General features: G+C 39.2%; 2 protein-coding genes across 7 annotated transcripts in view; both read right to left on the reverse strand.

Annotated features, from left to right (window-relative positions):
- Nucleotides 1-43: 43 nt before the first annotated feature.
- On the reverse strand, nucleotides 44-2,488 carry LOC136782535 (actin-like protein 6B). Its single transcript, XM_066742025.1, has 6 exons — nucleotides 2,455-2,488; nucleotides 2,188-2,382; nucleotides 1,370-1,807; nucleotides 843-1,183; nucleotides 568-663; nucleotides 44-503 (listed from the first exon to the last, which is right to left on the reverse strand). The coding sequence occupies exons 1-6, from the start codon at nucleotides 2,477-2,479 to the stop codon at nucleotides 339-341; spliced, it is 1,260 nt and encodes a 419-aa protein (XP_066598122.1). The 5' UTR covers nucleotides 2,480-2,488; the 3' UTR covers nucleotides 44-338.
- A 473-nt stretch (nucleotides 2,489-2,961) lies between these two features.
- LOC136782500 (cell adhesion molecule Dscam2-like) overlaps nucleotides 2,962-23,630 on the reverse strand; it is a 116,491-nt gene continuing 95,822 nt past the window's right edge. For 2 of the 6 annotated variants that reach the window (XM_066741961.1, XM_066741959.1), the window contains 16 exons: nucleotides 17,082-17,387; nucleotides 16,180-16,479; nucleotides 15,543-15,674; nucleotides 15,161-15,300; nucleotides 14,444-14,607; nucleotides 12,389-12,603; nucleotides 10,855-10,970; nucleotides 10,198-10,675; nucleotides 9,838-10,107; nucleotides 9,151-9,605; nucleotides 8,661-8,934; nucleotides 8,096-8,254; nucleotides 7,665-7,819; nucleotides 5,480-5,699; nucleotides 5,014-5,104; nucleotides 2,962-4,928 (listed from right to left, as the gene is read on the reverse strand). In XM_066741961.1, coding sequence (XP_066598058.1) covers nucleotides 4,670-4,928; nucleotides 5,014-5,104; nucleotides 5,480-5,699; nucleotides 7,665-7,819; nucleotides 8,096-8,254; nucleotides 8,661-8,934; nucleotides 9,151-9,605; nucleotides 9,838-10,107; nucleotides 10,198-10,675; nucleotides 10,855-10,970; nucleotides 12,389-12,603; nucleotides 14,444-14,607; nucleotides 15,161-15,300; nucleotides 15,543-15,674; nucleotides 16,180-16,479; nucleotides 17,082-17,387 — 3,734 coding nt within the window. In that variant the 3' untranslated portion in view covers nucleotides 2,962-4,669. Of the gene's footprint in view, nucleotides 4,929-5,013; nucleotides 5,105-5,479; nucleotides 5,700-7,664; nucleotides 7,820-8,095; nucleotides 8,255-8,654; nucleotides 8,935-9,150; nucleotides 9,606-9,837; nucleotides 10,108-10,197; nucleotides 10,676-10,854; nucleotides 10,971-12,388; nucleotides 12,604-14,443; nucleotides 14,608-15,160; nucleotides 15,301-15,542; nucleotides 15,675-16,179; nucleotides 16,480-17,081; nucleotides 17,388-20,691; nucleotides 21,049-23,630 lie in introns of all 6 variants that reach the window. The other 4 variants (XM_066741958.1, XM_066741956.1, XM_066741957.1 and 1 more) reach the window with 4 other exon arrangements.

A 23,630-nucleotide genomic window follows, 5' to 3' on the forward strand; every position in this document is an offset into this window, starting at 1 on the left:
ATTATTTACGTTTGAATTTTAACTGCTGCTAAATCTAACATTTTTCAGCCAAAATGATGTGATTAGGAACTTATACTTTATTACTCTTGCTGCGTAAAATCTCTTTTTGATTTATTCTGGAAGCATACAGCATAAGGCTGCTTGTCTTACTATAAAATTATTGTTACTTTTTTGATTTAGTCTTCTGGAAATATTGTTTAATATTCCACATTTGATATTTCTTATTTTTTTAAATAGAAATCTAATGATAATTTGACAATTCGCGTGATGAATATGAAAAATTGGAAAAGGAATTGGACTAAAATTTTTGATATACTCTACATAGAGCTTTACAAAGGTTAGGCGCATCGTTCCAAGATGAGTTTTCCCGATTCTTCGTACTCTTGTCGCGACAGCCACATTTGTTGAAAAGACCCCAGAGAGCTTAAGATGGACCCACCGATCCAAGCACCATAACGCCTCTCACTGGAGCTGTTCGCACTTATTATTTTCAGTCTCATACTCTGAAAAAACGTTCAACTTTAGAAAAATTCAATAACGATCAAAATTTAAAAAGAATCAACTTACCGGTGGAGTTTTGCTAGCCAAATCACGGTTTAGTCTTTCACTGAAACCTTGAAGACAGGAATTTCCTCCCGTAACAACAACGCTTCCGTATAAACTCTGATAAAAAAGATATTATTATCAGTCGTTTTATCATTATTCCTATATATATATACATAAACGAGCAATATCAAATAGACCAGATCAAGGTCGCGTTATGATATTTTATAAAGTACAGAAATTGTTGAAATAACGATTATAGATAATACAGAAAAATAGTAGAGAGATGGCACACTTACAGGTCTGATATCCATGTCACACATTCCAACACTGGTTGTGACTAGAGGCCCAACTCCAAGAATACTTGCTCCAACCCCTTTCACGTTACTGGGATCAAAGAGAGCCTCGGGAATCATCAGTCTTATCGATCCAAAGTCGTCATTGTATCCAGTGGGAAATTCGTAATGCTTCATTGGCAAGGTATTAGCGATATCCTCGTCGTACGGGCTATCGGATACTTGCAAGCAATTCATTTGGAAGTCCTGAAGTACCTCTCGTACCATGTAACTAAGCCAAGATGAAGTTGGGGTAGGTCCAGGTCGTCTTGTCCAACGGGGTGGATCCCTCTCTCTCACAGCATCTATGTAAACATTGACATTTCATCTCGATACCAAAAATATTAGTTTTTCCATCAATGGAAGAAATTCAATTCTATTTGTAAAAATAATATTAAACAATATTTATTTCAATGGGTATCAATATAGTGTTATTTTTTTTATGAATTTTCAAGGATGTGAAAATTATTTTAATGTTGCAAAATACTTGCCTTTGCTCGCAACTAAACAAGCAGGAAGCAATTCCACGTCCCTTTCCTCGAAGAATTGTCTGCACTGCATAGTAAGGAAATCTCCTCCCAAAGGACTCTTGACGATTCCCTGAGTGATGACGTATCCATCGTGAACCGGAACTGCGCTTGTGTGTGTAGCCCCGCTGTCCACGACCATCGCTGTTGATCTCCCATTGGCGTAGGCTGCCAGAACCGCGTTCTTGCAAATGTACATCGCTGGTACATTGAACTTTTCGAACATCAGCTCCAAAAGCTTCTCCCTCTTTAGCCTGGTATTCCAAGGACACTCCGTCAATAGGATTGGATGGTGCTCCGATAGGGCGTGCAATCTTTGCTTGTATGTGTATTCCGTCAGACGCTCGAACATGTCCCAATCCTCTATCATCCCGTCTTTCATCAGACTCACTATCTCCATATCTGTGTTCGATCAAATGTTTACATCTTTTTACAACTCAATTGATAATAAGCGTTTAAAAATTATTATAAAATAAGTCATGATCACGCAATATATGGACTTTTCAATAAATATTTTAACATTAATACAGTTATCCTTTTATTATATATTCATTGAATAATTTGTTAAGCAAGTTATTTTATATAAAAATTATATCTACGTATTGTTTATCGTGTAAAAGAACTCGTGTAAATAAATAATATTGAATTATAAAAATAAAAATTCTTCGGAACACATTTAAGACTATGTATTAATTTTAAATGCGAAAGGAAACAATTGTTGATTTTTGCAATAAAATGTATGGTGATCGTCCGAGAAGTAAAAAAGAATAAGAAGTGTGTACCTTTCTTTCGCACTTGTATCGCATTGACGTCGATGTTGTAGTGCTTCCTGGGGACATTGTTGGAATCCGGCGGTTCCGCGGGGTCCTCCCACACCCCGAGGTTCGTTGGGATTTCCGCTTTCGGAGTATCCTCGCCGCCATATCCAACGCGAAGGCTCTCGTGTCCAGCGTCGAAGATAATAGCACCGACTTCGTCTGGAGTAAGGAGAGTTTGCGATTAATGAGAGAAGGTTTTTCCCTGAAATTAGTTGATTGAGCAGCACTCACCACCACCGTAGACACCACCGCTCATAGTATCTGAGAGGAATCGACTCTGGGCGCATGTCCCATTTGCCTCCTCCTCGGGTCCATTCACCCTACCCTACCATCATCCTCCCCTAAACATCTACCAATGCTCCACCAACCCTCAGTCAACCCCTAAAATTCTATTCTTTCCACCTACTCCCCCCCCTCCTTCCTCCTCTCAAACCCCACACCTTGAAAGCCTGTGATGCATACAGCCTCCCAAATTTCTGCTCTACCGATACGAAGACCCCAAGCTCGCTGTACTATCATCCCCTCTCTCCGTCACAGCATCAGAATTATCCCTGGCTTTACTCTGTCGATACATTTCACTCGAGCCTATCGGTATCAAAGAGTTTTTCTCTTACCTCTACCTGCTGACAGTGGTCCTTCATCAAGTTTTTTCTCGTCCTTGCTCGATCGATACTCCGAAGAAAATTCCTACAAGTGCTCTTACTCGGTTGGGGCGTAATGAAAATTCCAATGTGGAATTGGTATTTGTATATTTTACAAAGTAAATAGAATATAAACAATCTAAAGTTATCTAAAACGCAATAGTACGAATTTCGTGGTAAATCATTTTATATTATAAAGTAGACGATATATCAACAGGGTAACTTCTCACACGGCGTTCTCTCTCACTCATCGCGTGACTAAATTCGAAGATCGAAATATAACGATTATGGTTGACAAAAATCATCGCCACGTGGTCGAGTTAATGACAATGCTAACCGATCTTTTATTCGTTTTGCTTGTTTTTTTTTTTAGTGATAAACATATAGATAGGGAGCTTCGCAATGGCTTTCGAGAGCTTGATGCGCTCTAAAATTTTTCAACGCTGGGTCCGTCGATCGTTAACTGTGAAACGAAATAATTTGTGTATCGATCGGTTTTCTTCCGAGCCCTTAACGTACGGGCGGAAGAGTTATTACGGTATAGATACAGTATAGACAGTTCATAGACAATACTTTGTTTATTTGAATCATGTTAATTAAAATTCTCTGCTAACGTTTCAGTCTCTCGCAGTTAAAACGACACCGATGACAGCGATCGACAAGGATAAATGGCTTCTTCTCTAATTTTTGTATCTTATTTATACACAGAAAACTCCTTAAACAATACATTTATAGTATAATATATACACAGAGTCAAGTTTAACCCAACTCTATTCATTTCTCGCATCGTAAATGCAGGCAGTTCAGCCAATAAAAATTGATTGATATATAACGCTGCGGTCTTAAATCAATTTAGACATAATTTAACAGCTCTCGATAACAAGTGATAACGATAGCCTCGGCTATCGGGATACTGTGATGGCAATATAACATATATATGTATGGTAGCAGTCGATGACCATTCTAGTCCAGTGGGACAGGAATCGTCTGGGCGTGGAATTTTATTCTCCAAGGGATCATCACAGTGAAGAAATCGCGTGATTTCAATAATCGGTAACCGCGTAAAAGTTCGCGACTGCGCATCACGCGAAACAGCGATCGTGGTCGCGCACTGGAAGACGGAATTCAATCAACGAATTAAAACTCATTTTGGCACGGGACAGATTTTTATTAGAAACTTGCCAATGTAAGGATTTGAAAATAGTCGGGTTCCAATCGGAAAAGTCCACCGATTGATTTTTATTCGCCAAAGAAAAGTCGAGATGGACTCTCGATACACAACCTGGCCGTCGCCATGTTGGCAAATAATGGTCACGTGACGCTAGAGAAAATGGCAGTTCGCAGAACGCACGCTCGCGTTCCTCGATTGATTTCAATGTGGCAGTTTTTCGAACTGGATTAAAATTTCCTGAATACAATCCGAGAGAGTCGTCGCGTCGCTTTAATTCGCTCAAGCCTCTTTTATCTTCTTCCAAAACACACTCCCTCATTTCGGAAAGTGCAAAGGTGCAATCGAGCGAATCTATTTATCGAAGTGAGTCTCCCGGGGAAGCGGATGGCGTTAACGATTGACGGATCTGGCAGATATCGATTGTTTCTTGCAGTTGCTCTTACTGCGCGCGCAATATCAGTTTTTCGCAGTGGCAGGGGTTGCCAAAAATGGCGGAGCCTAATAGAACCTAACCTATAAACTGGATCATTGGTACGCCGCGCGTTCTCGCGTTGATCTTCAGGTATTTGCCGATGAGTCTCGGTAAAGTTTCCTCGTTCGCCACGATTATCGCACAGTCTGGCATACAGTATATTTACACCGCTATTACGAAGTCACGGACGTTTCGTTGGCTGCGGCCGCGATCGATGTCGCACTCAGCCTCGCTTAGCTCAAATGCGTCGGAGAAACCCGAGGGTGGGTCCAGCTTGGGGACGAACAGGTTTCCCGATCCGTCACGTTCCTGCTCCCGATTGGCACAGGGATTGCTCGACTGGTGCTTGGAATGGCCAAACCCTGGGATTGCCCCGAAGTGGGCACGGGTCTCCTCGCTATAACGCGCCAACTGTAACATCCTGAAGGAAAAATTCTCCCATCACAATCGCTCTCTCCAACAAAGAAAGAATAAAGAAAACCACTCGTAGCTAACGATGCTCTTACTTGAGTCGTCCCCTTCCAGGAAACGATTTTCTCTCAAAAATCGGTGAGGGTTCTGTAGACGTGCTAGATTCTGGTCCATGGTACAGGAAGTCTGCAATTACCAATTAAACAATTTTCAGTCATGCATCGACGCTCGCTCTATCGAATCTATGCTCGATTTTCAATCTGGCAGTGAATTTCGTAAATACAACTCAGTTTCTGCACCGATCACATTATAACGACGCGTTGTACAGAGTGTTTCGTGCGTTTAACGTGAGCGAAAGACAGAGACAGATATAGATTTAATCATTGAAAATAGCAACGAAAAAGGAGAAAATAAGAAGATTAAGAGAGAGAGAGAGAGAGAGAGAGAGAGAGAGAAAATAATAATAAAAATAAAATAAAGAAAGAGAATAGACAAGTATAGAATTAAGAAATGTGAGAAAATAGAGAAAGTTTAAGAGAATGAAAGAAAAAGGCTGCATACTGTGAACGCGCGAGTCAGCCGCAGATTGCGAGTGGTGCGAATCGACGAGGTGATTGGAAGACTCGGTTCGGCTGCTGGTCCCGACTTCCGTGTCGCTGTCCGAGCCCAGGGTGTCGTATTCCTCCGACTCGGACTTGCCCTGACTGACCTTGTGCGTTTTGTGCAAAGGCGCAGAGGTCGAACGGCCTCCGCGCACCTTAGTGTACCGGTTGCAATCCGACTGCAATCAGACGGAATTGATTCGATCAATGGCACTTGCGCACGAGGAACTTTCAACATTCAACCAACTCGCCGCGGTATTCATCCGGTTCGTTGGTCCAATGTCCAAACGCCCTCTATACCCTCGCGATACACCAATCGCACCAACAACCTCATATCGATAAAGCAGAAGACAGACTGATGCTTTACCTATTATTATTATTGAGCTCTCTATGCAAATATAATTTATCAATTGCAATTGCAGCATCCAATAGCTTTTCACTCTCAACTTTGATGCGATTGATCGGACTAACGCTATCGTCCCTTAATCGACCTCCTACGATTACCGTGCTGTGCGAGCAGGAAAAATCTACACCGATAATTCGCAGCTATTGCTCGTGTATCGACTCGACTCATTCCTCTTTGACGTTATGCAAAAAGTAACGACTTCCGGTGGAAAGTGTCACACACCGCATCAGCTTCGTTTAATCATTTTTCCAGTTTTCTTTCGTTCGACAAAATTACACATTTTCCTCAAGCTAGATCTGAGCAAATTCGATGCTGATGCAGTCTGGGTCTCTACTGATTGTCTCTTTCTCTACTTTGATGGATTTACAAATGCTCGAATCGTGTTTTCGACCAATCTCACCTTGGCACGAGCTGCGTTCTTACAGACACTGCCAGATTTTTATTTCTCTACGTGTGTGTATTATGTTACATTGTACGTTTGTTTGTGTTTGTGGAACTGGCGTGAATTTATGAATGCAGCTCTTCATCGGTTCTCCGTAATTATTGAAGAGCGTGGATGTAAATCTGAATATACTATACAGAGTGTTCGATTGAGAGGCACCGAGATGGAAAATAGGGAGGGTTTAAGAAAGCAATTGTTATAAATTTTTTAGGTTTATTGTTTAATTAAAAAGTTATTAAGGTTTGAAACTTTCTTGATTCGAGGCTTCCCATTAGTTAAAGAATTGTTGCTGAAGATACTTGACAAGTAGAGCAGAGTTACTGAATTGTTCGACCAATAAAACGCCTCGAAACAAAGAATTTTTAATCCCTAATGTCTTTTTTACGAGTTTGACCTAATAATTTATAAAATAAGTTTTCTTAAAACCCACACACAGACACTCCTCTCTTTCTATATTTTTTTTAACTGGTTTAGACCAGAAATCCTGTGTACATCGTTGCAAGGCTGATTGGCCGTTATTTCACGCTATTTTGGAATGACATACTTATTCTACTATGGCGAAATACGTGAAAAAATGGCGAGAGAGCACGAACACGGAGACAAGTGTGTGTTTTTATTGCTCGATGGAGGGGGAAAGGGTTTTTTGATTTACCAACGGAGAGCCAAACGAAGCAAGCCGGGACCAGCAGTTCGATTCGTTATACAAACCCGAAATTCTACACTTCGACCCCCCTCTATTCCTCAGCTATATGAGACTATCCTCGCGTTTCGATAGTTCCACCTCCCCGAAACCACTCTTTTGACCAGAAAAAAAATATGGGCGAAAAAAAAAAGAGAGAAAATCGTAAAATTCGTGAGATCTAAGATCGAAGCGATACTATATATGTGCTGACACGAGAAAGCTCCAAGGCAAACATGCGAATTTTTACCAATCCTCGAGCTCTTTCTTCTGCTTATCTCAGCAAATGCGCATAGTGAGTATGAATCTTGGTAAGGTTTTCTCATCTCTCGAGTGTATTGATAAAAAATTGAGGAATTTTCAGGTCGCTGATGCATAGCCGACGAGGGGTCGTTTCCGGTGTAGTGCTCGTATCGTCGATCGAAACTTAATTAAGGTCGTTTTGACATTCGAGCGAAGATTGAAAGGTCGTAGGAAGAAATGCAGAGATTCATTGGGATAAAGAAGCGTGCAGTGCGTGAAGTTTGACAAGGGTGCGTGAAGAGGGGGGTGGGTAGCAGTGATGGTACGAGGCAAGGGAATATAAAGTTGTGAAGTTGAAGCTGAAGATGCGCTACCTCTCGTAGTTGAAGCGTATCGGCAGCGGAAAGCCTGGGGTCGTGATAAACAAAAGTCTGGAGAGGAGCTGCCGAGTTGCAACGATTGTCTCCTCCCGGGGGAACACTTTCCTCCAACTGGAACGTAGCGTAGGGATAGATGTCCTCCGAATATTCTGCGATCAAACATAAAATTCTGTTAAACTACTGCTATACGATCTACAACCATTTTTTATTCCAATACTACATTCAACAGACTATACAACAAAATATGTTTAATTGTTATTACGCCAAATGATGATTGCATTGAAGATTTTTAAATAAATATAGAACTTTTAAAAAATTTTATAAATTTACTTCATATCAATTAAGTTAATTTGGAAAAACATTGCATATTTGCATACAAATTAAAGGTTTTAATTATGTTGATTTAAGCAATGGTAAAATCTTACCTGGAATTTTTTCTAACATTGCCACTTCGTGAATAGGCGAACGCAGTGGCTTCCTGACGGTTGCGTAATACTGTTCACGCTGCTTCATATTTTGTTTATTGTCTAAAGCCGCCGCCGTTTGTGCATCGTGTAAACTTCCTATGTCACCCATAAAAGGACCTAATAAGTCATAATGAGATCACTCCATGGATTCATTTATGTTCATTCAATACTTCATTCACGAATGATGAACATGAACTTATCCCTATCGAGTTAAGCTCGTACGTAGAGAAATTATTGCTTAATACAATATTGAGAAAATCCACACAAGGGGAAAACAATGTATTGACTATTGCAGATGGTTGAGAATCAAAGCTGTATGTTTTTGTTTAAAGTAAAATTTATAAGAGAACGGAGAGAGATTGTCCGAATGGGGGGAAGGATCGAAACGTCCAAGCGAGTCATGGTATGATAGGGTTTGGAGAGGAAGTTGAAGATTTCCTGGGGGGTTTTCTAGAAAAAATAAACTGTTCGGCGAAGCAATCAAGCGTCGGAGGAGAGGTAAAGGACGGTAAAAGACACTCACGTTTGCGGAAGCAGTAAAAGACAGCGCCTGCAGCTGCGATAACCGCCAGCGAGCTGAGTATCAACGGAACGATCAGTTTCAAGTCGGAGTAAACCGGCGTGTGCTGTGGAATGTAGTGATCGATTTCTATTGCCGGCACTGTTGAGCTGCTGTGCTGCTGTAACATTGTAATTTTATACTCCGCCACTGACGAGCCCGCATTGTTGTGTGCTCGTATACGAATATCGTAAGTTGACCCTGGCTGGAGTTCGCTCAAAGTATACGTCCTTTGAACCTACAAAATTGTAGAGAATTTATTCAACGTCCTTTTTCAGAGTTGCAGTGAATGTTTTTTCCAACGTTAAAAAATCTACAAATCTCGTATTAGGTATAAGAGACACAGTAGTTTATATCGACATTTCATGATTTTTATAGTATTATATTTAAAGAAAAAGAATTTGTTGAATTTTAGTTTGATTCGATCGTGAAAAATATTATACGAGAAGATTACCTCAATGTTGTTGGAGACCAGCGTCCAGATGCTCTCCCCACTCTTTCTGTATTCCAGCTCGAAGTACGTTATAGGGCATCCGCCATCGTTCCAGGTTCCCAGGTGAAGAGTGATCCAGGAAACATTGACCGTTATGAATTTATCACCGCTGGACGGTGACTCTTCCGGTTTGGAGCCCTCTGTGGTGGCCTTGACAATTTCACTGGGTGATCCCATCCCAATCCGATTGTACGCCGTCAGGTACATGTGGTAATCCGTGCCGCACCATAAACGAGTTAACAGGAAACTACTCATTTTATTGGATATTTTTACTTCCTCCCATTCGCCAGCCTCTCGTTTGTAGTGGAGAATATAGCCTCTTATGGGGGCACCCCCATCGTCTCCGCTCTTCCATTGTACATTTATGGAGTTACTAGTTGTACTTGGAGCATGTAATAATGGAGCTGCTGGTGGCACTACAAACAAATAAACGTTCTCCTATACTACGTTCGTTCCACTAAACTTTACCACAGTATTATTCTGAAAAATTAATCCCATTGTATATTCCTCATCAGCCTCTTGTATATGAATTATTCCATAAACTTATAGAATAATGCTATTTTTTATTCCACCTTAAAGTTGAATTAGGATGCAAGGATAAATTGTTGAAAAGTCTGGATAAAGATTTGTGAAGTTGAATTGGCTCACCTTGAACGGTCAGACGGTGAGTGATTTGATCAGTACCATGGCGATTCTCCACGAAGCAAGTGTAATTTCCACTGTCTTCCCTGTGCAAATCTGTAATCTGTAAAGAAGCGTCGGGTTGCGTGGAAACCCTAGCGGATTGCTTGACCATCTGGCCCCATTGTTTCCAGATAACTGTGGGCTCTGGTTTTCCCACGCTTTGGCAAGGCAAAGATACGTCTTGTTTCCATGGTACAACCAGGGTCATTCCGAAGGAATAAATGGCTGCACGAACTGTTGAGAAATTCTCTCGTACATTTTTTTACGAGGGAGAATAAAGCATAAAAGAGTTTAATTGGGTCGAGGAGGGGGTAAGATTTTTACCTTCACTGGACGGTGAGACAATGATGGGTGGAGTTTGTGGTCCCTCGCCAACCGAGGTGACAGCAGCGATACTGAACTCGTACTGGTTCTTCTTGTGAAGATTGTCGGCTTGGTAGCTGGTCTGATGACTCGGCAGGGTCCTCCTGTAGAATTTCCCCTCGGATCCCAGACTGCGAATATGCACGCTGTACGATGTGATATTGCCGTTGGTCCTGAGGGGTGGCTGCCACGAGACGATAATGGAATTCGCCGAGCTTGCGACGGCCTTGACACCGGCTGGTGCTTCCGGGTAATCCTCCTTGGTCACGCAGAACAGCGGGGAGCTGGCCACCCCGTCACCGGCCCTCGTGAATGCTGACACTTGTACCGAATAGTTGGTGAACTTCTCCAGACCGTGGATCACCATCGTCAAGGCCGAGGTCACCTTTGTTTCCGATTTGGCAAACTCTGTCAGGCTGTCCATGCTCTCCCACATTACCTTTTGACGAGGAAAAATCAATCGTCGAATAATCGTGAGATTTTTCATTGGAGTAGAATGATGCGGAGTGGAAGAGGTATTGGTGTTTAATTCGAGAGGAATGCATGAATAATGCGCATTGGATGAAACTGACGAAGCAAGAGAATCGAATAGAGTTTATAAATAAGTAGTAGTATTACCTTGTATCCTTTTAGGTTCCCGTTAAGAGTGGATTCCAACGGGGCGTCCCAGGAAATCTGGAGGGACTGGGAAGACAGCGCGGTGCATCTTACGTCTTGAGGTGGGCTGCTTGGAACTAAAAAATTTACATGCCAAAATCTGATACAGCTTGCTGCTTATTTAAATTCCTCCAATGCTCCAGAGATATTGTCTTATTTATCATTTTCAACGTTTCGTTTATCTCTTCTCACTTCTGAGTCATTATTACTAAATATTTGCTATAATTATGATGATCAATAATAAAAGATAGGTTTTCCAATGTATTACAATTGTGTTACTGCTGGTAGGCAAATTTTATTAATAGTATATAATATTTGATTTTGTACGCGCGTTTCATTTAATGAGACGTAGTGGCAGGAAAAGGAAAATAGGGCGCTGGAGCTTTCAGAGGTGGGAAAATTCACTTGGAACTGTGAATGTAAAATGATTCGAAACGTTGGTAACATTCGGAAAGAGTAGAAAAGCACTCAATTTTAACGGATTACAGAAGAGATTTAAGAAGAAAATTATTTGCACGAAAATCAGTTTTCAGGTTATAAACCATGCTTAAAGTTTATTATATTTATTCAAAATCAATCGAATTCCGCTTGCATTCGTGAAATAATTCGTTTCTCTGTGTAATTGGACATATTTATTTATTAGTTCTATCTGTTGAATTTATAGAGATAAATTGGAATGAAACAGAAAGATTCATTACTTTTGAGAATGGAAAATTGACAAAAGCATGTTCGTATAACATAACAAATCACTATTAATTTTCGGTAAAAATGTAATAAAACCTGGACAAAGTCACTTTATAAAATATTATTAAAATTATGAAAACCAAAAAATATCTTTTAACATTCATGTCGTATCGTTAAATTTCCGTATAATAAAAACCAGTTAGGAGAAAGCGAGAGAGAGAGAGAGAGAGAGAGAGAGAGAGAGAGAGAGAGAGAGAGAGAGAGAGAGAATTACGAATGAAAAATGATGATGAAAAACTCAAGAAGCTATTTGGGCTCAGGTATTAACAGGGTTTCGAGAGTCTGAGATACCGGACGAGACTAGACGAAACGGAAGCAAGATGTTATTTGCACAGAGATCAGTTTCTCCGCGTGGATCTAACGTTGAATTTATTATTTATTCGAAAGCCGAACGAAACCAGTTTGCATTCATGGCGCAATATGCAATAGGCTTCCGGCATTATTCGCTTCGTGAATTTTTATACTGAAATGCGAATATTTGCCGCGATAGGAGCTTCAATATGGAGAGCTCACTGCTATCCCATAGTAAACGGAAGTTTAACGTAACAGGAAGTGGCGCTTTCCGAGCTTCGGGGAAAATTCTTATGCACTAACGTGCCAACATTTACTCTTAAGGTAAATATATATATATAAATTATATCAATTATATAATTTGACGAGTAAGAGATAAATTGTATTTTCCTCTAATTGATCACTGACATGAAGGAGAAGCGAATTTTGGAAATTGAATAAGAGATGGATGAATATTTACCATCTTCGAGGGTCGTTGCTACAATTTCAGGCGTCATTGGGCCAGGACCTAAAGAGTTATACGCTTGAACAACCACGTTGTACCTGGTGAACTTCTTCAAGTTTGTTAGTAGGTATTGCCGACCTGGCATAGAAGTTCTGGCTAGCCCCAAAACGACACTTGCTGTAGAAATTCGTCTCTCCACCGTTCTGTAAGTGTACTGCTCTGCAGCCAATCTGAAATTAATAGGAAATCCTCCTTTAATCATTCTCCGCAAACTCAGAGGGGATAAATTTATTTCATATCTCAAAATAATTAGTGAGAATCAATTTCTATAAATGTGAAGAGTCAAACTCATGGTTTGCTTGATGAATACAAATTGAATAATGCGGAAAGGATTAAAAATCGTACGTGTCAAAGTACAGATATAAATATTCACTTAATTCGAAAGTTATGTGGAATATCATTATCTTGCAGTCTGAAATTAACTAGAAAGAAATTTGGAAAAAATCTTATGAAAAATGTAATATATTTCTGATAGTACGAAAGATAAATGAATTTTATTACCCACGAGCTGGTAAATCAAAATATGCGCTCTACATATCTAAACGTGAAATATTTACGAATAATATTTAATATTTTAGTTTTTCCGAATAGCTCTTCTATATTATTGAATATTGCGTAATACAAATTTAACCTTAAATTAAACGCAGAATAGAACTCAATAATAAAAACTAATTAAAATTTCTACTAAATCCATTTATTCGCGTAAAAAATCCAATATCACGAGTATCTTTTTAAAGTATTTTGGGGGATAAATAAAGCAGTGCCGTTAATTACGAAACTAGAGGAAAAATTCAATATTTGACAGTTTGTGTTATTGGGTATCGGGTGAGTATCGTTTAAATTAGGCGAAGGCTTTAGTTTCATAAGTTCACACGGGTGGTTCACAATATTATCGATCGGGAATTTGGAAGATCAGAGGGAGAGAGAGAGAGGGCGAATAAAGGGTAGTAGTATAGGAATGAGGTTTCTATTTATTCGAAACTGGCGAACCGGCCGAAAGTGGCGTTGCAGTGTGGGTGTGGATCGAGCATATTCGAATATGCGTATCGATTTCTGCGCAGAGTTCATTCGATAGTATGGGAGCAAATACAAACCTTTGCTCCCCTAACGCACACAAGTTCGCGTATGCAGAAACTCGGCCCATTATACAGGCTCCCATACAAACAGGCGAAAGCAGCCATGCAAATGTGCAGCGTTGCGCTGCACAACACTGGCGTGACAAAGCGTTCCATAAATTTCATTGCGTCAATATTTTCCATGAATCCAGCGGCGTTCCGCAGGTAAAAAGAGCAATGGCACCGGTCTGGACCCGCCACCCTCACAATAACCCAAGAATTAATTCACTTCGATAATAATACAAAGGTGCAGCCTTATTGAAAAAGGATGCACCTCGCTAGAGAGAGAGAGAGAGAGAGAGAGAGCTTAACTGCCACACGCATTTCAATATTGCTCGTAAAATTTTTAAAACCCATCCAAACAATTTTTAAACGGCTGTCGATGATTGTCAAATGACCTCCAGGAGCCAACCAATGATATATTAATATTACTCCACCGAAATTAACGACGATTTATCGTTCGGAGAGTTTGTCGATATAACCCGCAGCAGTATTTCTCCCTGACGTGATATAAAATCAGATAATATACCGAGCAATCGATGGCAATGTATTTTTAATATCTTTTTTGTAGTTAGGAGAAATCAATCAGTGAGATTATTGCGTTTCGCGATTTGAAATTCCACTGGGGCTTGGAATATTACGTACCTTATTGGAGTTACAGGAGAGACCTTGGGGTGCGAGAAGGTGGAAGAACGAAGCTTCGAGAGTCTCGAGTGCACAGGGAGGCGATGGCTTGGATAAATTGGTATTTAAATAAAGTTTGGAAATTCATTTTGAGAGAAGTAACATTTTTTAGGGTGAAAAGTTGAGAGGCTTAATGGGGTATGTCTTGCAGGGCTTGGCGATAAGGACGAAAGGTTAGCGTCGATAAAAAGTGGTACAGTTTGGTAGTTACCTGTGTTCCTTGTATCCGATATGGTAACCGAGGATCTCCCCGTTCCATAAATCATCATCAGGCGGATCCCATGTGATATTGAACTCAGTCGAGCTGACAGGATCCACTTTGAGATTTCGCGGTGGTCCACCTGGCTTCTCACCCTCCGTCGTGGCCTCCAAAATCTGTGAACGTCATCATCCATCTCTCATCAATCCCTTTGACAATCTCACCTGATCTCAGCCATTCTCTTATCAAACTCCTATAAGTAGTACCGTATAACTTCCTTTTAGCCTCAACTTCGATTCGTTCGTCATAATTGCAAACTACTGCTTATCACTGGCAGCACAAAAAACTACTTTCTTTTTAATTGCTCTCTACAATATTACAAAGTTATAGAAGAACAGTGCAGAATTGTATCTGCAACTTTTTATGCTGTTAAGGAAAGTTTCATCCGAACCAAAGTTATTTTATCTCAGGACGCAACAAAATGGGAGATTTAAATTGGAAAATAGAGGGAAGATTTGTTTATTAAAGTTTTGACGTATAAATTGTCGCTGCTGTTTGGATAATGATTGTGGGAAGAATGTATCGAGAAAAAGTGTTATATTTTAATTCGAAAGGAAAATTCAGTTGAAGTGGAAGGGTCGGAGGCTGGCCTAAGAAAGAAAGGGATAGGGATAGAAATGATGGTGAAAGGTAAGTAGAGAAGCTAGTTTGATGAAGTGCGATACCCACGTCGCTTGCTTGACTTCGACCCAGCTCGTTCTCGGCGTAAATCCGAAATTGATATGTGACCGCAGGTCTCAGAGTGCTCACGTGACCGTATGCTCGGTTTCCGGGTACTATCGTCTGGAAAGTATGATCGTGCCAGACCTCTACAAAAGAAATCAATCCATTACAACGCTCTCAAAGTTATTATTACCATATTTTATTTTTATATAGAATAAAAATAATGTTCTTGCATGAATTCTCCACAAAAATCAATTTTTCTCGCACATTAAATTCTCAAATAATTCTCTAATACTTTGAAAACTTGCGAAATAATTCATGCACGAAGAGAGAAATTAAAATTGCCTCCAGTGGACAATGGAGAAAGTGTGGAAGGAACGAGACTCACCGGAATCAGTTTTGTACTCAATGATGTATTGAGTAATGGGACTATTTCCGTCTTGACTGGTGGTCCATCCGATATTGATGTAGCGACTTCCTTTCTCGATCACGTGGAGATCCCGCGGAAAATCCGGTGGCTCTGAACGAATGCGAAATATAGTCATGAATTTCAGCCGATTGATTCAGCCGCCGGGGTTATAATCACATTCGCAACGTTTGATATTGAAATTCAGCTCGGAGCGTTTGATATTCAAGTTGGAATTCGTGCTTACGCCTTGGTTGTACGCGACACCGTCGAGAGAATTGCTTTCTGCCTCCAATTGTCGAAATAATACAAGCCTGACGTAACCTCCGTATCAAGGAATTAACTTGGGAATCGAAGCGTCTTAATTCATGCAATTAATCCCATTTAATATATGTATTTCCAAGCCTTGGAATTCTAATCGATCAATGCTAAACTCTCCATTGTTTAAATTCAATTATTGGAACGAACGAAGGAAAATATAGAAATTATTGATTTTTAGTTTTACAAAAAAAAAATCATGAATATTTTTAATGGGTGGTTATTTGTATTTTTTTCTTATTTGGTTATTCGGCGGAGAGGATATTTGAATGATTAGTTTGAAAATTAATTAATGTAGTACCTTGTATGTATAAATGAATAGTCGTCTCGTCCCTCCCATAGGGATTGGAAGCAGTGCAGTAATATTTTCCACTGTCCTTTCTGGATGTGCTCGTAAAACCGAGGATGCTCGCTACTCCATCGGTAATATTTTCTTCCTTCACTGTGTAACGATAATCCGAGAGTGCTGGCTCCAATGGCGAGCCAGCTTTTCTCCACGCAATTTTTAATGGATGATCGCCCTTTGCCTCGCAACGCAACGATGCGTTCGATCCGAGTCTCGCTGTTTGATTCCGATGCTTCTCCACGAAATGTGCAGGCACTGCAATTCCACCAATTATTTTTTATTCCCTTTCACTATTTCAACCCGAATACAATTCTAAATTATTTTACTTGATCAAGAATATAAACAAAGTACCATTTGCTTCGTAAAAAATAACCATTACTCAATTAATTAAACAATTTTAACGAATCTCGTTGATTGAATTTACTGCAAACTTTATTCCTTCGAATCTTTTCACAAACGAATTATTTGAATGAACGATTTCAGTTACGTGACATTCGTGTCTCTCCATGGAGTTCCGTCAAATTTCTTAACTGCTACAAGCGAACTGACTCGAACTCAATTAACCATTTGGAAACTTGCTGCCTGAAACGTTAGGTGCTTCCTAGAAGCCTCTAATGCACAGACATCTCATACCATCGACTATACGAGCCATCAAATTCAGAACCTGTCACCAAATTCCCACAATTATTAACAAAAATTATTCTTTGACAAATATTATTCACTTTACGTGGTTTTCCACTAAGTAGACAAATATCAAGAAATTATCAAATGTCGGTTGAGCAAGAAATACCTTAATTTATTATTTTTGCAAATTAATGTTCCTTGTCTCGACATCAAAGAAGAAAAATAAAACTGACCATTAACGGTAAGGTGGACCCTTTTGCTAAGTCCAGCGCCAATTCCATTGACAGCCTCGCAGATGTAGAAACCCTCGTGCCCTTCCTGAACTCTGCCAAAAATGAGCGATCCATTTGGGTGGATGCTGAGATCCTTGCCGTGGCTGTGACTGGCTATGTCCTGATAATTTCCGGGCTTCTTCCCGCTGGATCTGCGCCACGTGACGCCAGGCGTTGGAAATCCTTCAGCGTCGCAGTGCAACACCACCCTCGACATCCCCTCCGATGCTCTAACATCCTGAGGTTCCGTCACCCATCTCGGTGGAACTAATTCCCCAAACCAGCAACGTTAATTCTTCTATATTTCCACACCGTTAAATTTCCAAACGCTGTCTCCGAAAAATCTACTTTCGCTCTAAACCAAGCGTAATATATAATTACAAATCTTCGCGAAACGATCAAAATAATAAATGATAATTCATTAATTTATACTGATTAATAATTTCCCACGAATTTAAGACAAGTTTGGATTTTATAGCGTAAAAATATTGCATTAGTTTCTAGGTTTTTCTATTTTTAACAGGAGACACCGTTCGGACGACAATAGTAATGCTTCTCGCTCCTCTATATACGTTTATTGCGCGCTCACAGCGAATTTCTTCGATTGCTCTACTGCAACTTCCTACTTTAGCTGAATAAAAGCCGACTACTATATGGGAGAGAGCAGTTCTGTTTTTATTAATTATTTATTGAAACGCGAATATATAGCTTCTGCTTCGTTTTTCAGGGCTGAAGAAAATTCATGGAAAGGACAAATAATACGTATTGCATATGTTAATTGACGATCCGAGTGACCAATAAATTTGGTAAAGTTAATTTAACGAAGCTGTTGATCGAGTGGCTTTCTATGTATTTCCATTAAGAAATAAGTGGAAACTGCAAACGATAAATATTGTGGACAGATCCTGCAAAAGCCATTGGCGAATTGCCCTCTCCCTCGTAATTTATAGTTAGCGCGAAAAGTTTGGATGGAGAGGGAGAAAAGGAAGGGCAAGGTCGTAGAGAAAAAGATAGGGAAAGATATCAGAGAGAAAAAAGAAAAAGGTGGAGTGGGGGGTGAGACATTTGAAATAGATAGGTCGAGAGAAACAGATGGCGCCATTAATCGCGTGAGTTTCTATTTGCCTCGAAAAAGATAATAACCACAATAAGACTTTACTGGTATTAATCTTGCCATATTTGTTATATTTAGTGCTGTGCGGTCACCAGTGCAGTAACCAAAGTGTAAAGTGCTGTATTTCGTATCATAAAGTACACATAATATGGGCATATATTCATCTGCAATATTTTCTCCCAAATTACATCCCTACTGTACTTGGTAATTAAAAAGAATTTGTCACTTTGCAAAATATTATATGCAAAAGTTGGAGAGACATTTTAGAAATCCTTACGAGATGAATCATGTGATATACAGGACGTTGCAGAATTTCAACGCAACGATAAAGCACTGTACTTTAGTTGTTACACTGTATAAGCAAATGACCGTTAAAACTTTGCAGTCCGATTCGTTATTAAAGGACGCTCTTGTACGAAATCACTAGTATTTAATTTCGTCGGGAGGTATGAAAATTATTTATCGATAACTTTTGCTAATTTTTGGTTGCTACGATACTGCGCACTCAACGTCATTCGCGGAGCGTGACGTCAAACGCGACCTTTTATCAGTGATGCGAGAATTGAACTTTTTTGCAGGAAAACACAATCACGTTCCCGCGTAGATGCGCGTTTGTTGCGCGTGTATGTTTCCCGCACTATTCGTCTATTTGCTACAAAAAAGTTTAATTCCGTCGTCATTGCCTTTTCTGTCACATATTTCGTAAGCCAAAAGCTTTAAAGCGCGAGAATTAAGGTTCGGAGTTCACAGTAACAAAAGCAATTTTAATCGTAAAATAACTTCAGTGGTACAACCTTTTAACGCAGTGTTATAATTTTGAAGCGTCCTGTACAGTTTGTTAATGCTGTATGTACTATGCAGGTTGTAACAAACTCGATAGGAAATATTTTGACCACGTGTTTGCAAAGGACTTTTCGACTTATAATACTCCCACGAATACGCGGATAAAATACTTTCTATAAAGTTTATTATACCATGTAAACATGTGTACAGTTAAAGTTAGTTTGCACACTGTACCAAATGCCTAAATATTGTAACTTTGCTTCTATGTTTAAAGGTATGTGGAAGGTGAAAGGTACATACATACATCTTGATTTGCGAATATATGATAAAAGCTTGATAATTTTCAGTGATCGATGGTTTTCAGAGTCCCAGATATTACTTTAATATAATACAAAAGTGAAGCTTTTACAATTTAGGCGCTGGTAAATGTATGTGCATGGTTTAGTTTAACCCAAGCATCGTACCACGTTTTGCTCGTACATATAAATTTCACAGAGTGAACAAATCTTTATCACCAATAAATATTTAATTATATATAAATTATATGTGAAGTGAATATTTGTAAATTGAATTTGTGTGGTGCAAAACGGTGACAGGGGGTGGGGGTGCTTAGTGGAAGGTAGAAAATAAAATAAAGTGTGCTGATCTAGTATGCGTGTGCTGAATGAAAAGTGACGCGAGCTCCAAAGTGAGCACATCCAGATTGCTGACCTACTCGGTGCAAAATTATATGGTGCAGCGTGAAAGCTTCACCAAAATGGTGGTTATTTTTATATGACATGCAGATCTTGCGGTGCGCATATACCTTACAGTCGTCTCTGAATTATCAACCATCATTTATGAAATTTACAAATTTATTCAATAATACAACCAACGTATTATCCCAGTTTACAATCAATAATTTACTCTTTTCGAAAATTTTCAAACACTTTTAGATCCGATTGAAAGGTTTTAATAATACAAACAGCGTGAAACTTATAACGAATACACAAAAATGCTATAAAAAATGCACTGATTGCTGTGCGTGTATGTTACAATCGATTCATTTCTCGTAATTTTATTGCATTACCCTGTTTTTCATTTTGTGTAATTTTCTTAAATAATAAACAGCAGGAGCAATGATGATTCGAGTATTTAAAAACTACAAATGATCCGATTGCACACACAATCAGGCTTACACAAAAACAAATGGTGCTAAACTGATAGTGAATTACATATCTGTCTATCTATAGAATAATAAGAAATACAGTGATTGCTGTGCCGAAGTGCGATGGTGCTGGCTGCTGGCTGCTGAGGCTGCCGAATCGCTGAGCTTAATCAACAAATAGCTTAATTTAATAACATAAACATTGAAGTACAGTTGGAAAAGAGCTCGACCAGAATAATGGTGTAGTCAAGGACTCTCTTTGTGTTTTTCAAATGAAGAGACTTTGATGGATCCACAAAACAGTTGTTGCAAAAGAGAGACGTGATTTGAATTGTTAAATGCGAGCTAGACTGTCGCAGGGAGAGTGAGAGAATGACATTATTGTGGTCGTTTGCAAGACGTTGTGCGTCGGTGCGATTGAAATAACGAGTGCGGAACGAGATGCAGCTTAAAGAATTGGTGCTTGGTGGTGGTGGTGCTGGTGCTCGGCGAAAATTGACATAATCACGTGGAAATGACTACTTTACCGTGAACGACAATCTCTGCCGTTCTGTGAACCTCGGCAACGGAATTTCGCGCGACGCACGTATAATTTCCGGTATGTGCTGCGGTCACGTTATCAATGGCGATAGTGCTGGAATAATGGGCGTCAATGCTGGTAACCCGAAGTCCCGGTGGTATCGGGTTCCTTCGTGTTTGGGGAGCTCCGAAATTGGCCCCCCCTCCAACTAGGCCGCTGCTACCAGGGGGACCAATTTGTTCTCCATCCTTAAACCACAAAATTGTGAACGGTGCGTCCCCCTTCTCAATAACGCAGTGAACCTGCGCACGAACGCCCTCCGATAGCGTCATGTTTGAGCTAAATGGGGCTATCATTGGTGGAACTGAAATTAAAAAAATAACCAAATTTCATATCCAGTCCTTAGTCTTCTACATGAAAATTTCTCTATTCATCCACATCGCTTCAAATTTTTCTTCTGCTGCATCTGGTATAACTCTGTGGAAGAAATCATTTTCAAATTATAAATAGATTATCTATTATTTACTTCTTATTGTAATCTCAACATTATTTCGTCTTGATAACCGCTATGTCCTGTGGGAACTATTCGTGAAACAGCTCCTACATACACCATTTTTTTACACCTGATAAAAGGAATTTAAATAAATGATTATATCTTCATAAGTATTTTATATACATTTTTCTATAATCTCTAAACTGCCCAATTCCTATAACTGAGAATTTGTTGAGAAAGAATTAAGAGAATTAGTTTTTTAACAGTGTAGATTGGGCCCAGTGATTAAAGTTCCTGTTTGGTTTGATATGAATTAAATTTCGTTAGTATTACTTCTAAAAATATTTTTTCCTGTTAAAGTCGAATTATTATCATCAATTTTTGATTTTTGTTTGCATGTTAGAATAGTATTGAACTGATGTCGAAATGATACGTCAAAATAGGGACAAAATATTTCATTCGTGTCAACGTTTTACAGTGTGTAAAAGTCGTCCTTTATCATATTCCAATGGAAAAAATGTATGTTTATTTTGACCCAACAGGTCCTCGGGATGTACATTGTAAGTGTACTAGGTTTTGTGATATGTGAGTCTGTGTATGAGAGTGAATAGAAGTGGGTATAAGGGGATCGAACGACTCTACAGAGTTTTGGAGTTTGAAGAATGTACGAAGTGGTTACTTTATTGCTTTCTTTGCCCTTTACATTTAATCTTTCTTGGAAAAAAAATCTTATTCACAGAAAAGATCGAATCTTTCATTTTTACGATTCCTTTAAGCTTCCAAAAAATGTAACACAGGAGTGTATACTATCTTTATAAATTGATTTAATTATAATTTAGCTTGTGATTGATTCTCTCAATTAAAAATCATTTTAAAACAATTTTTTTAATTTATACAGATTGTTTTTTTTCTCTGCACGGGAGATTGTCATTTCAACGAAATTCGCTGGAAAAATCATTGAATTTGCTGGAAAATCTTGCGGCGCTTCAATGAAACGTGACAGTAACCGCGGGAAATGACATTCGTGTCTCGCGAATTTTCACTTCTGGCGGATCCATTAGCAGCTGTCAGTACTTTCTGCTAAACGGGACAGGAATTGCGATGGACGTTGCGATTAAATGGTCTAACCAAACCTCCCGGATGAAAGAGTAAAGAGCACAATGTATTTTAATATTGCTAAAGCTTGAAAGATTAAAAGGGAAAACTAGTTTTAATTCAAGCTTATAATTCTCGTACGTTTTTTCTCAGGTTTGTCGTAATAAATCCTAATGTTTTTTATTGCAAAACTATCGAGGATAATTTTAAGCTTTTAACACGTAGTTCTCAATGGTGCTGTATAAACTTTTCGAATAATGCATCGTATGAAAAATGCCCTGAGGCACCCCATGTGCGTGCACCCCTCAGACAGACTTTTTTCATTCGCTCCAACTTTCAGACTAACGAAGACGAGTGTTCTATCTTAACGATCGAGTTTTGAAAGTAGAAATTTTTCACGTCAGCGACTTTCTCGCTCAATATTCATAAACTGTTTATACGCGAGCTTCACATGCAAAATCACTATACCCATTCTACTATTCACAACTTTTCCCTAAATCCTTCAACCAACTTAATTGATCAAATCGAACCTGTCTCGAATTTTACTAAAGTTACTCGACTTTTAATCTTCTTTAACCCTTTGGCCCCGAGAAAATTGTTTACGCTTCGATAAATGGAGCTTGAAAGTTGCCCCTCGAGGGCACAGGCTCAAACCTGCTTCAGTATAATCGATACCACTAATTTTCTCGTTACAAATTTCATGATAATTGGAATTAGTAACCTTATCTAACCTAATTTTCATCTCGAAAGTCTAATATTAATATGCTTCTACTGTTTAAATTTTTGTAATAAATAACTATCACGTTTCTATTTGAAATTCCTTCAATGATCTTTATTGTTCTGGTCAAATAGCCAATGATTTATAAATTGAGTGGCCTGGGGAATCAGTTCTGGCTGGTTCATTCCATCGAGGATTTTGGCGTTGCTCGAAACTAAACTCGAAGTCCTGTGGGAGAAGTTTCGGAAACTCCTGGCAACCTTTATCGCGAGGCCACAAGTCAGTAAAGGCGCTTTGCGGCATCCCATGACCCTCTCTCTCCTTCTTGCTATAAAAGCCCAAATTCAGAATGAAAGGATTCGCCATACGCGAATAACATGTTTCAAATGCGACAATCGTAAAACCTACCCCCTTCCACCCTTTCCTAATCCAATTCTTTACCCAAAAACGAAGAGTTTATCAATTCTTAAAAACCTTCCTACCTAAATCTTCTAATAAAATACTTATCATTCAACGACATAGTTCTTAATCTCGAAGAAAAATTGAGAGAATCAATAATAATTGGACTTCGATTAAGAAATCGAAATTCAAGTTAAAGCTTGAAAAGTGATATTTTATTGTTAATTTTGCACAAGTTGAT

The sequence above is a fragment of the Prorops nasuta genome, unplaced genomic scaffold (genome assembly GCF_024137725.1).
Source record: "Prorops nasuta isolate Cenicafe-Biocafe unplaced genomic scaffold, Cenicafe_Pnas_1.2 PNAS00027, whole genome shotgun sequence".
In the NCBI taxonomy this organism is placed as follows: Eukaryota; Metazoa; Arthropoda; class Insecta; order Hymenoptera; family Bethylidae; genus Prorops; species Prorops nasuta.